The 12,809-nt window shown below is 42.4% G+C and overlaps 1 protein-coding gene across 1 annotated transcript; it reads right to left on the bottom strand.

The window, feature by feature from the left end:
* Positions 1–1,705: 1,705 nt before the first annotated feature.
* LOC141280009 (uncharacterized) lies at positions 1,706–11,161 on the bottom strand. The gene is made up of 8 exons (XM_073811702.1): positions 10,984–11,161; positions 9,361–9,848; positions 8,920–9,247; positions 8,342–8,800; positions 3,769–4,105; positions 3,459–3,668; positions 2,993–3,354; positions 1,706–2,794 (listed from the first exon to the last, which is right to left on the bottom strand). The coding sequence occupies exons 1-8, from the start codon at positions 11,077–11,079 to the stop codon at positions 1,706–1,708; spliced, it is 3,369 nt and encodes a 1,122-aa protein (XP_073667803.1). The 5' UTR covers positions 11,080–11,161.
* Positions 11,162–12,809: the final 1,648 nt, after the last annotated feature.

Genomic DNA, 12,809 nt, shown 5'->3' with positions numbered 1-12,809 from the left:
TTTTCATTGCGGGTTCATGTAGAACGGGAATGGCTATTCCTTTTTGTGACCCAGTTCTAATACAGTATGAGAAAGGGGGAACGGATCGTTGTATGCAAAACCACTTTGACAGGCATCCGTTACAGGGCAAATGTAGACCGGCTGTGTGCTTTTGGCAAATGAAAGGCTTCGGGCACATTGTTCCTCATTTCGAGAAATCCACATTCATCACCATTTCAAGGCGGTTGTGAAGAAATAAATAAGAATTAAAGATGAGCTACATGAAGGAAATAAAACCGTGAGTCGTTCCAAAAGTTATACCGACACATTTGCCGAGGAGCAAAAACGACTCGCTCGTGACAGCTGCGGTCGTCAGGATGGCCGAGCGGTCTAAGGCGCTGCGCCCAAGCTGGGGAACAATAGTCCAACAAAGACGGGGAAGAAGGGGGGAAAAGGGGGAAGAAAGAAAAAGAGAAAGGGAAAAAGCGAAAGAGAAAACAAGAAGGAAGAGAGGCGAAATCGGATGTTTGGTGACAGATCTTTCTTCTGTCTGATTGTTTATACAGTTTACGTGACGGAAATGACCTATTTTAAATACATTGTTTCCTATTGCAGGTACGCGCCAAAGACTCGGTTCGAATCCAGCCAAAGGCACTTTTCTGTAATATTTTGTGATATTTTATTTTTATCAAATTCTTGAACGCATGCAGTTGCGTTGTTTATGGAATACACATGTATTAATTTCGTTATGGTATTTGAATAAATAAAATGTATTTATGCACCGTGCCAATTCTGTTGTTATCATTTAGTGGTAGTATTTGTAATTATTCTGTTGTAGTATAAATTGTTGTTGATATGTTATACTAATTCAGTATTTTGTTAAATATATATACACTAAGCCAGACACTTGCAGATTCAGATGTAACTGTAACCATAAATGTTAGTTGTTTATGGAATACACATGTACTAATTTTCTTTATGGTATATGAATTAATAAAATTTATGCACCGTGCCAATTCTGTTGTTATTATTTAGTGGTAGTATTTGTAATTATTATTCTGTTGTAGTATGAATTGTTGATATGTTATACTGGATTCCGTATTTTGTTAAAATATATATATATATATATATATATATATATATATATATATATATATATATATATATATATATATATATATATATATATATTTAAACCAGACACTTGCAGATTCAGATGTAACCATAATTGTTAGTAGTAATGTTTGTTACAAGTATAAAAGCACTGTTATATTGCCTTTACTAAGAGTAATGACACAAAATCAAAAGTACAACCACAATGTGTTTTTATTTACAAAAGTGAGAAGAAACTTGAAATGAATTTAAAACACACACACACACACACACACACACACACTAAATAAATTCTAAATAAATACTTTAAATAGACATTTCTATGGTAATTGTTATGTTGTGAGAACAATCAGATACACCAATAATCCTTTGTACAAGCAAGTGTTATATTGTGTGCAAAGTATCGCATGCCAACCAAGTCAAAGTCTTCACTTGACAATGTTTTAAGTGGGTTTACAAATGTTAAAAGAACAGTAATGAATATTAAATTGTAAATAAGAGAACACAAACAAAAAAGTTAAATACAATATTAAAAACACTTAATACCAACTAAAAGTACTGTAACAATCAAATATTAAGAACGGTCAACTTTACCAAGATAAAACTGCATACATTAGTTGGAGATTCTACGCATGTTCTCCAACCACACTTCTTTGGACACAGTCTCAGTCTGGGGACAGTACACCTTGCCCCTGTATTGGCTATGCCCAGTTCCAGCAGTCTTAAATTGGCCACACTTCTTGCAAGTGTTCGCCTCTACTGTTCGCTTGTAGGGTCTCTTGGGCATAGCTCCTTGACTAGGACCTGGTGGAGCTGGCTGTGAGGTGGTGCCTTGGACAACTGCTGGCTGTAAAACTGGCATGCCCTGCACCATTTGCACACCATGAACTACCGGCATGCCCTGCACCATTGGCATTCCCTGCACCATTGGCACAAACTGGAGCAACGGCACACTTTGGAAACCTGTTGACACCATTTGCAGTGATGCTCCAGGTGCTGCTGGGGTTTTGGGTCTGAGAGGGGGCTGCCTAATAGATATTACTCTTTGCTTTGCCTGTCCTGTTGTGCTATCTGGTAGCTTGTACTGGTGCAGCTGCATTGGTTGTTGCAGCTCAGTTCGTAGCCGTTTGGCATCCAGAAGAGGCTCCTGAGCTTCAGGGATGGGATGAGGCAAATCAAGGCCTCGAACTAGCAGTGTCACTTGCTGGTCTATCTTTCTTTCATTGTACCAGTCAATCAGGGTGTTCTGGTTAACCTCCACCAGCTGCAATGAAGTTTCGTTTATCACCAAGCCATTGCCAAACACAAGCTGCCTTATCTTGCGATAGTCTTCTAGGATCAAAGACCATCTTGAATAAGTTTTCCCGCCTTTTCTTTTGGGGGCAAGGTGGATTACGCATAGCCTGATGAAAATGGTTTCCACCAGACGGCAACAGTCAGGCCACTGAGCAGGTGCGCTGCTTGCACCCAGCACGCATCTGGTGGTGCTCTCTACTCCAGGGGTGCGAGTGGGCGTCTTTGGTGTTCTGAAGCGTCCAGTCAGCAGTCTCTTCTTAAATCGAGGTCGATACACCACCCGCCGCTTGTCAAAGGCATCCAGGTTTTGCCAAAGTCCAATAATTGTTTCCGCTTCCTGGTTAGTCAGGCTGAGGGCTGTGCATTTCCGAAGCTCGACCAGATATTCTGACAGCCTGTCCACATGCTGTTATCCTGGCACGTTCTGGGAGTCAACAGCCTATTAAAAACAAATTACACTAAATATTTTGTTTGATATTCACATTTTCTGTTAATTAACTAATTACTCTTAAGTTCAAAATATCTGAAATGCACTGAAGCAGATATTTGCAAACACCGTTTGAAATATTCAAGTTAAATTGAAACGCATACAAGTGACACTTACCGTTTCATCATCATCCTGACCTGTATCTCCAGGCTCCACGTGAACAGGTGAGAGAGCAGTTGGAGACTGTGAGGGGTCACGTGTCAGAAGAACCGGTGAAGTACATATGGAGGCCTGGATAGATGTGGCACTGCTTGCAACCAAGGTAGAGGGACTCGTTGTCATGGTGGAGGGCGGTGACAGAACAGCCTGTGGATCTCTTATTGTGTGATCCTCATTGATGTCAAAGAACCCTTCATCTTCCTTCCTCTCCTCCACATCAAGTTCCTCTATAAGCTCTGCCGTCTGCTCGGAGTCTGGGTTCATGTCCTGCAGTGCCCGACCAGTCTGCTGGAATAAATACTGCACTCCAATAAGTTCACCTAAATAAACAAATAAAAGGGAATTAAATACAAATGAGAGTTAATTATATAAAAAAATAAGACTCACAAACTGCAGGTTTATTAACAAAAACAAATTCTCTTACCAGTGTAACATGCAGGTGGATGAAATGTGGGGACCACTTTCTTGCCAAACAGCTTTTCATAATTCCTGTTTACGCAGTAAACAAGTTCTCCCGTGTAGCTGCACAAAGCTGATGGTCCTGATGACAAGGAAGCAGCCTCCCGGTCCTGATTCCACCGGTTTAGTCCCTCCAGCAGATAAATCTGAAAGTTAAGACTGTTGGCACTGGTACCTGTAAAGAGACAATAGTGTTTAGATGGTATTAAAGAAACACACAAAGGCATGTGATGGTTTGTTTTTACAAATGCAAAGTATTTGTCACAGACACATACCTGGGATAAAACGGTTTAAATGTAAATGAAAGGACTCTAGAGATGTGGATCCTCTGGCACATCGGTATGTCTTCAGAAGCACACCTCCCTTGGTTAAGGTCCCAGTCTCAGTATAGAGGGCTACACCGGGTGGGTCCTGGATGCATTTGACATGCTTCTTCTGGACAGTCCAGATGTGCTCCATCCTTTCTCTGTCCAGAAGAGGAACACCCATAGAGTCACTGCCATTGCTGGTCATGAGCTCTGTTAGCAGCCGCTCAAGGAGAAGAATGGTAGTCTCCTCTCCACGGGTCCTCCTCCGACAATGCAGAGCCAGCTCCTGTTTGGAAAGATGAAGCTTGGAAAGGTGAAGCAGTTATCAACAGGAGTCCACAGAAACGTGTAAGTGTATTTGATTTGAGACTTGTGAAGTTTTAGCGCAGTGTCGTTGCTAAGAAACGCTCTCTTGTTTACCTTTGTCTCACGTGCTGCAATCCGCGTTTGTTCTCGCGTGTCCTCGCGTGCTTTAGTGTATTACAGTAAATACAGTAGTAGTTTCGGCCATTAACGTGTTGTTGATTGTTTTCGGGCGTGGCCAACGCCAGGAGAGTATTTAAACAGCAGTAAACAGTTCAGTCTTCAGGTGAAGCAGTTATCAACAGGAGTCCACAGAAACGTGTAAGTGTATTTGATTTGAGACTTGTGAAGTTTTAGTGCAGTGTCGTTGCTAAGAAACGCTCTCTTGTTTACCTTTGTCTCACGTGCTGCAATCCGCGTTTGTTCTCGCGTGTCCTCGCGTGCTTTAGTGTATTACAGTAAATACAGTAGTAGTTTCGGCCATTAACGTGTTGTTGATTGTTTTCGGGCGTGGCCAACGCCAGGAGAGTATTTAAACAGCAGTAAACAGTTCAGTCTTCAGGTGAAGCAGTTATCAACAGGAGTCCACAGAAACGTGTAAGTGTATTTGATTTGAGACTTGTGAAGTTTTAGCGCAGTGTCGTTGCTAAGAAACGCTCTCTTGTTTACCTTTGTCTCACGTGCTGCAATCCGCGTTTGTTCTCGCGTGTCCTCGCGTGCTTTAGTGTATTACAGTAAATACAGTAGTAGTTTCGGCCATTAACGTGTTGTTGATTGTTTTCGGGCGTGGCCTGCTGAGTTTCAGCCCACATTTGAAGCACTTATAAAAACAGTCAGTCCACCGCGGCAGCGGTCGCGTGCAGCCCTCGTCGTGTGAAGACCGAAGAGTGTAAAGACCATCGACTCTACCTGCGCGACTCCACCGAGCAGGGACACCGACTGGGCACTTAAGTATTGCACTTTTTGTACTAACTTTTTCTATTTATCTATATAGCACTCTTTTTCCTCTCTTGTACATTTCCTATTCTTATAATTTTACTATGTGCTTTCAAATCTCTACTGTCATTACAACTCGTAAATCTGTTGTATCACGTCGCCGTGGGAGAAATATTAATAACCGCCGCACTCTCCCACCTTCCACTATTGCCTCACTCTCTCTTCCCATTGGCTTATGGAACTGCCAATCTGCTGTCAACAAAGCAGATTTCATTACTGCCATTGCCTCACATTCTGGCCTTTCTGTTTTAGCACTTACTGAGACATGGATTAAACCAGAGGACACGGCCACTCCGGCTGCCCTCTCCAACAACTACACTTTCTCACACAGTCCTCGCACAACAGGAAGGGGTGGAGGAACTGGTCTGCTCATCCCAAAGGACTGGAAATTCCAACAGCAAACCCCCTCATGTGACAGCAACTCTTTCGAATCGCATATTGTTACCATCATCCACCCTACTAAAATGCATTTTTTAGTTATCTATCGCCCCCCAGGTCAACTTGGACACTTCTTGGAGGAGTTAGACGTACTTCTGTCTTCATTCCCTGAGGATGGTACTCCTTTAGTAGTACTTGGTGACTTCAATATCCACCTGGAGAAACCACAGGCAGCTGACTTCAACACCCTGACTGCGTCGTTTGACCTCAAGCGAGTCCCTACTTCACCAACACACAGGTCTGGTAATCTTTTAGATCTTATCTACACACGCTGTTGTTCCACTTACCACACCCAGGTCACCCCACTTCACACATCTGATCACTTCCTAATTACTCTCGACCTCGACCTGACTCCCCCTGTCGCTACATACGATCCCCCATTGGTCACGTTCAGGCGCAACCTGCGCACGCTCTCTCCCTCCCGCTTATCCTCTGCGATTGTTTCCACGCTGCCCGCTCCCAGTCAACTCTCTCTGTTAGATACTGACAATGCCACAGACACACTTTGTTCCACTCTTACATCCTGCTTAGACACATTATGCCCTCTGACATCTGGACCGGCCCGGGTCACACCTTCTGCTCCTTGGCTAACTGAGGTTCTCCGTGAGCATCGCTCCACACTCAGGGCTACAGAGAGGAAGTGGCGCAGATCGAATGATCCTTCTGATCTCTGCCTCTATCAGTCTCTTCTTGCCTCCTTCTCCAAGGATGTCTCCTCTGCAAAGACCCTATACTACCATTCAAAGATTAACAACTCACCTGACTCTCACACTCTCTTCAAGACCTTCTCTACCCTGCTTTGTCCTCCTGCCCCTCCACCTTCATCCGACCTAACGGCTGATGATTTTGCTTCCTTCTTTGTGAAGAAAACGAAAACTATTAGCAGTCAGTTCTCCGAGCCGCCGCTTCTTGCGCATTCTCAAATCCCTGAGACATGCTCCCTTCCCTCCTTCTCTCTCCTATCCGAAGCAGATGTTTCCAAGGTCTTGGCTTCTAATCATCCGACTACCTGCCCGCTAGATCCCATACCCACCCATCTCCTCCAGGCCATCTCTCCGTCTGTTATCCCTGCTCTCACTCACATTATCAATTCATCCCTTTCCACTGGCACCTTCCCTGTAGCATTTAAAGAGGCCCGGATAACCCCGTTGCTGAAGAAACCCACTCTCAATCCTGCTATGCTAGAGAACTACAGACCAGTTTCTCTTCTTCCCTTCATTTCCAAGACTCTTGAACGCATTGTGTTCAACCAGCTCTCCACTTTCTTCACACAAAATAACCTTCCTGGATAGCAATCAGTCTGGATTCAAAAGTGGTCACTCCACTGAGACTGCGCTGCTATCAGTCATTGAGGCCCTAAGGCAGGCAAGGGCAGCCTCCAAATCATCTGTGCTGATCTTACTGGATCTATCTGCAGCTTTTGACACCGTCAATCACCGCATCCTCCTGTCGACTCTCATGCCTATGGGTGTCACTGACACAGCGCTTTTATGGTTCAAGTCGTACCTCTCAGATAGGTCATTTCGGGTATCCTGGAGAGGTGACGTCTCCGAACCCCAACGTCTAGATACCGGGGTCCCTCAAGGCTCTGTGCTTGGACCGCTGCTCTTTTCGATATACATGACATCCCTGGGCTCTGTCATTCGGAAACATGGCTTTTCCTACCACTGCTATGCAGACGACACTCAACTCCACTTGTCGTTCCACCCTGATGATCCTACGGTTTCTGCCCGCATCTCGGCATGCCTGAGGGACATCTCACTCTGGATGAAGGATCACCATCTCCAGCTTAACCTTGCGAAGACAGAACTGCTTGTCATATCATCCGAACCAAAGATTCAGCACAACTTTTCCATTCAGCTAGGTTCCTCGACCATCACGCCTTCCAAGACGGCCAAAAACCTGGGAGTGGTCATTGATGATCGGCTTAGCTTCACGGAGCATGTTGCCAGCACCGCTCGCTCTTGTAGATTCATCCTCTACAATATTAGGAAAATTAGACCTTTCCTAGATGAGCATGCTACGCAGGTCCTGGTCCAAGCTCTTGTCCTGTCCAGGCTGGACTACTGCAATGCGCTACTGGCAGGACTTCCAGCCTGCACGACCAAACCCTTACAGATGATTCAGAACGCAGCGGCAAGAGTGGTCTTCAATGAGCCAAAGAGGGCGCACGTCACTCCTCTCTTTGTCAAGTTACACTGGCTTCCTATAGCAGCCCGCATCAAATTTAAGGCTCTGCTCCTGGCCTTTAAAACCACCACTGGGTCAGCACCCCCTTACCTTCGCTTGCTTATAGAGCCTTATGTACCCTCTCGATCACTGCGCTCTGCCACCGAGCGACGACTTGTGGTACCATCTCAAAAAGGGAAGAAAACACTAACGCGTACCTTCTCAGGAACTGTCCCACAACTGTGGAATGATCTGCCGGTCGTGACACGATCAGCTGACACTGTAGCTGTCTTTAAAACTCGGCTAAAAACCCATCTCTTCCACCATTACCTAACTTCCTAAATTACAGATTTACTATCTTTATTTAGTTACCCTTCTCTTTATCTCTTTCTCTATCTACCTTCCTCTTTATCTAAAAAAAAAAAAAACTAAAAAAAAAAAAAAAAAAAACTACTAACATACCCTTGGCTATGTATATTGTGTTGGACTTGATGAGACTATTTCCAGTGCACTTATGTATTGCTGTCTTATGTTGCCATAATTGCTTCTATTGTTTACCTCACTTGTAAACACTTTGGACAAAAGCGTCTGCTAAATGACTAAATGTAAATGTAAATGTAAGATGTTTACTTACAACTTCATCTGTCAGCACAGGCCAACCCTGGGACACCAGCAGCTCTTTCTTGGCTCTGCGTAGCACAGCAACATCAGCAGCATCCCATTCAAAGATGCATGCAGACAGTCGTGCCATGAATATAGGATAAAGCTGATGGGCATCAGTTGTACAGCCCACAGCAATCCTGCGCATGAAATGCCAGATGTCCAGCCTTATTAAGAGATCTGGCCATCCTCTGAACCTGGTTTTCAGCTTGGTTTCCCCCACCTCAGTGCAGCACCCACAGTCAACATACAACACAGCAGGTGGATCCACACCAGCCTGCTGGTATCTTTTCACAAGACCATCTATCATCATGTCCAGTCCTGCTCCTTCCTGGGCTGTCAACACACTCATGAGCACCTGACCAAACTCATTGCCAACAGAGGTGAGCCAGTTTCCTGTTCCCCTCGCTGTCCCAGCCAGCTTCTTGGTGATCTGCAAAAGACATATGAAACATGCTTTACAAATGTATTGAAACCAACCATGCAAATTACAAATAAAGCACCTTTTTGCGATAAAACAGACAATGGCATACATAGAATTTAACTGCTAACCTTTTTAGTTGAATCCATTTTCAACACTGTGCCATGTGTGGATGTTATCCTGGCATGGATTTCATCCAGACTTGTCAGGATGTCTTGGCTGTACACAGTGAGAAGCCACTTGACGCTCGGCAACACTGTAGGCTCAGGAGGTTCCTGGAACTGCATTGGCAACACCCCAGGGCGGTTGATGAAGTCCATGCACTGGGTGGTGTACCGGGCCGGACGCTGGAGCCACTCCTCGCTGTGGTTCTCACGCAGCTGTTTAATAACACGCGTGGGGCTGTTGCCTAGGCCACGTTCACGCAAGAGTCTAATGACTCTCAGATCACAGGCATACCTAAAAAAAAGCAAAATCCACAGATACATTATTTACACCACATAAAAATATTTAAAGTGTCTGCAAATATGGGATGATGGGCTAACAACTTGAGGAAATTAAAGTGTACTCACTTCTGCGTGAGGATGACCCGAAACTCAGAGCGATGACCCAGATCCAGCTGTTGCAGGACAGTCTGACTCCAGGACACGTGAGAAGCTTTACACTTCTTACAGATGAGGGTTTCTGTGACCATGTTGTACATCCTGTCAATGTCATGAACTTGCCGTGCCCTTTTATGCAGACCGCCTCCTGTCAGTTGATGCTGTCCACAGGCAGGATTGGGACAGAGAACCTTGACCTTCCACAGCTTATACGGCATCCACAGCAAAAGGGCATGACAAAAAAATCTGTCAGGAGCAGGAGCCTGATTGTATGTCAGTGCAGGCTGTGGTGGGTGATACCAGAGCTGAAGGTTGTCACGGAGTTCCGGCTTTCCCCTGGACCCCATTTTAAAAAGCCGGCTTGCAATCCACCGGTGATCCTCTGGTGGCAAGGTCTCCGACCACAAACGAGGAAGCGGTAGTACACTTGGTGCTTGTAACAGCGCGGTAGGAGCACTCTGTGAGGAAAAAGAGTTAAATTTGTTAAATAACGCTTTATCCAAGATGACCCTTAAATAAAATGCTCATCTAAATAACATCTATAAAACACGGATTATTTTCACACTTAAAAGTATTTTTCAGCTGTAGTCATTAAAACTTAGTTTACCGTGTCTACCTATTTAATTCATCGAGTTTCTGCAGAATTACAAGAGTTGTGTATGCAGGAGGATAAAGAAAAAAACTTTAATTACAAAATTAGCAATGACCAGACAAGCAGATGCACACAACACACTAAAACAACATTTAACACCAACTAAGATGAGAAAAGGAATTCTTCGTCTTCTTCTTCTTTTGAGAAAAGGAATTGAATCACAGACAGAATAAATACACAGGACAGATAATCAAATTAAACAAGACACAGGTGAGGACGATTGAAAATAATGAGAACAGAGGCGGAGCTAATTAACAAGATAATAAACAGGATTAAATCAAATAACATAAAATAAGGAAAAACTGGATACATGACTCTGACAAGAATCTTTGCAATTCAGCATTTTATGCATATTTGACTCCTTTTCACCAGTGACTGTATGATGTTAAGATTAATATTCTTACATTGTGAACAATTAAGAAACTCATACACAACTACTTCAATAAATTAAAACATGCAGCGATGCTAATGACATCAACACCATACAATTAAAAGGCAGGTATATGTAAACTATAATATCTAAACTATCACAAAACGTAAAAACTAAATAACATTGTACAGTGAATCAGGGTTATGTAAACTTTGGATCTTTTTTTAGAAATTCTGTTATTATTCTGTGTTGAAAGCCTTATGTAAACATTTGTCCAGTGTATTTGATATCTCAAATGTTGAAAAGCCCATGAAACTTTTTACAGTGTACAAAGTGGTAACTTTAAATTAGTCATTAAAAAGGTAATTATATAAAAATAATAAAATGTATCATTTCTGGGCATGTGAGCCTTTACTGTATCTATTATACTGACAAATGGATACATTTGTGGCAAAGGTGTTCAGAATTTAAAATTGTTACAAACGTGTCAGTTGGCTGGCCCCATTGTGTGTGACAGTTAATATACAAACATAATAAGCCCACTGGACCAGCAGAATATTAAACTACATACGGAGACAACGCTGCATGATGATGTGGGACTGGTAACATCGGCAGTTGATCTGGGGACGGAGACTGGAACTCCAGGGTCTTGTGTCTGTACAAACATGCAATGCAATATATTTTACAACAGTAGAAAGACATCAAATATAACTGTTCAATCATTTAATGTCATCCTAGATGTAACAATACACCACTGTTCAGTAGTATGTGTTCAGTTTTGGGTCATTCTTCGGAAATGTCAATTTTTCTGTCCCTAGCCTTTACAGAAATATTACACTTGAAACACCCTTTAGGCTTACAATTTTTTATATTTTAAAATGAAACAATTGTTGTTTTTGATAAATGTAATGTGCATGCAATGCATTGCTGAATAAGAGTGTCAATTTCTTAAAAAATAAATATTGCTGACCACACCAAATTTGTGATAGTAAATCTATTTAAAATAAAGCACTGTATAGTAATGTATAGTATTGTTCTTACTTCATTATATTATGGTTTCCTGGAATAATAAACTGAGAAAATAATTATGCAATGTGGCCTATACATACAGTGGTGCTTGGTATAGGAGGACTGGACAATGCTGTTGAGCTAGGTTGGTCAGTAGCCTGAGATGGTCTTCTAGCCATCTTTAGGTTGGGCTTCGCTGCAGCAATATGAGACCCGCTAAATCTTGACTTGGTAAACTGAAATAGGGCAAAACAATTTCAATAAAAATATGTTAGCACAGTGGGGAAAAAATAAAATTACTTTTAATTACACCTGAAATGGCTGCATGATAAATGCAGATAAAGTATTAACATATTTACTACATATTTACTACTTAAGTCAATTTTGCATACATGACAGAAAAAGTAGCTTTAACTGCCAAAATAAAGAAGACCAAAATAAAGTGAAAAACCATAAGGCACTTTGCTGTGTAGTTTAATGGTCTTTACCCTACAACAGCAGAGCCAAAGTAGAGAGGAAGAGGAGAATCCAAGAACACACTGTAAAAATGCTGGGTTATTTTACTGGATAAATATTGGACAGAACACCATTGGGTTACACATTACATAATGCTGGGCTGTTGTTACCAAACCCCGTGTTAAAATAAATTTGGTGGTGGTGTGGCCATCTTTGTGCAAAGCAACATTCCTTGTAAGTTAAAACAAAATTTCATACGCGATGACATTGAAGCTATATGGGTAGACGTCCATGTACCTTATATGAGACCAGTGCTTGTGAGATGCTGTTATAGACCTCCTGATGCACACATGGACTATCTAACATGCTTAGGTGAAATGCTTGATAATGTCTCTGATGTTAACTGTGAACTTTACTTGCTTAGAGATATAAACATTGATTGGAATGATGACAGATGCACAAAGAAAAAGAAAGTAATTTCCTATTTAAGTGTCTGCAATTAACATCAAATAGTTAAAGTGCCAACTAGAATCTTAGGCAACAAGGTGGGCATTACAACAGCAACATGTATTGACCACATTTAGAGAAACTTGTTCATGCTTTTATCACAAGCAGGGTGGATTACTGCAATGGACTCCTTACTGATATCCCCAAAAAAACCATTAGACAGCTACAGCTCATACAAAACACTGCTGCCAGAATTCTGATCAGAACCAAAAAATCTGAGCACATTACTCCAATCCTCAGGTCCTTACACTGGCTTCCTGTTACATTTAGAATAGATTTTAAAGTATTGTTATTCGTTTATAAATCACTTCATGGCTTAGGACCCAAATACATGACAGATGTGCTAACTGAATATAAACCTAACAGATTACTCAGATCATTAGGATCCGGTCAGTTAGAAATACCAAGGGTTAACTCAAAACAAGG

This window comes from Paramisgurnus dabryanus, chromosome 13 (genome assembly GCF_030506205.2).
Source record: "Paramisgurnus dabryanus chromosome 13, PD_genome_1.1, whole genome shotgun sequence".
NCBI classification, from domain to species: Eukaryota; Metazoa; Chordata; class Actinopteri; order Cypriniformes; family Cobitidae; genus Paramisgurnus; species Paramisgurnus dabryanus.
The sequence above is the reverse complement of the archived record's forward strand: the minus strand, read 5'-3'. Positions and strand labels throughout refer to the sequence as shown.

Excerpts from the sequence above, each read along its gene's own strand:
- LOC141280009 (XM_073811702.1), bottom strand. The coding sequence starts at position 11,079 with ATGTTTGTACAGACACAAGACCCTGGAGTTCCAGTCTCCGTCCCCAGA. Across the intron at positions 8,801-8,919 it reads AAATGGATTCAACTAAAAAG|ATCACCAAGAAGCTGGCTGG; the intron begins GTTAGCAGTTAA and ends TGTCTTTTGCAG. Across the intron at positions 2,795-2,992 it reads GTCAGGATGATGATGAAACG|CATGTGGACAGGCTGTCAGA; the intron begins GTAAGTGTCACT and ends CCAGGATAACAG.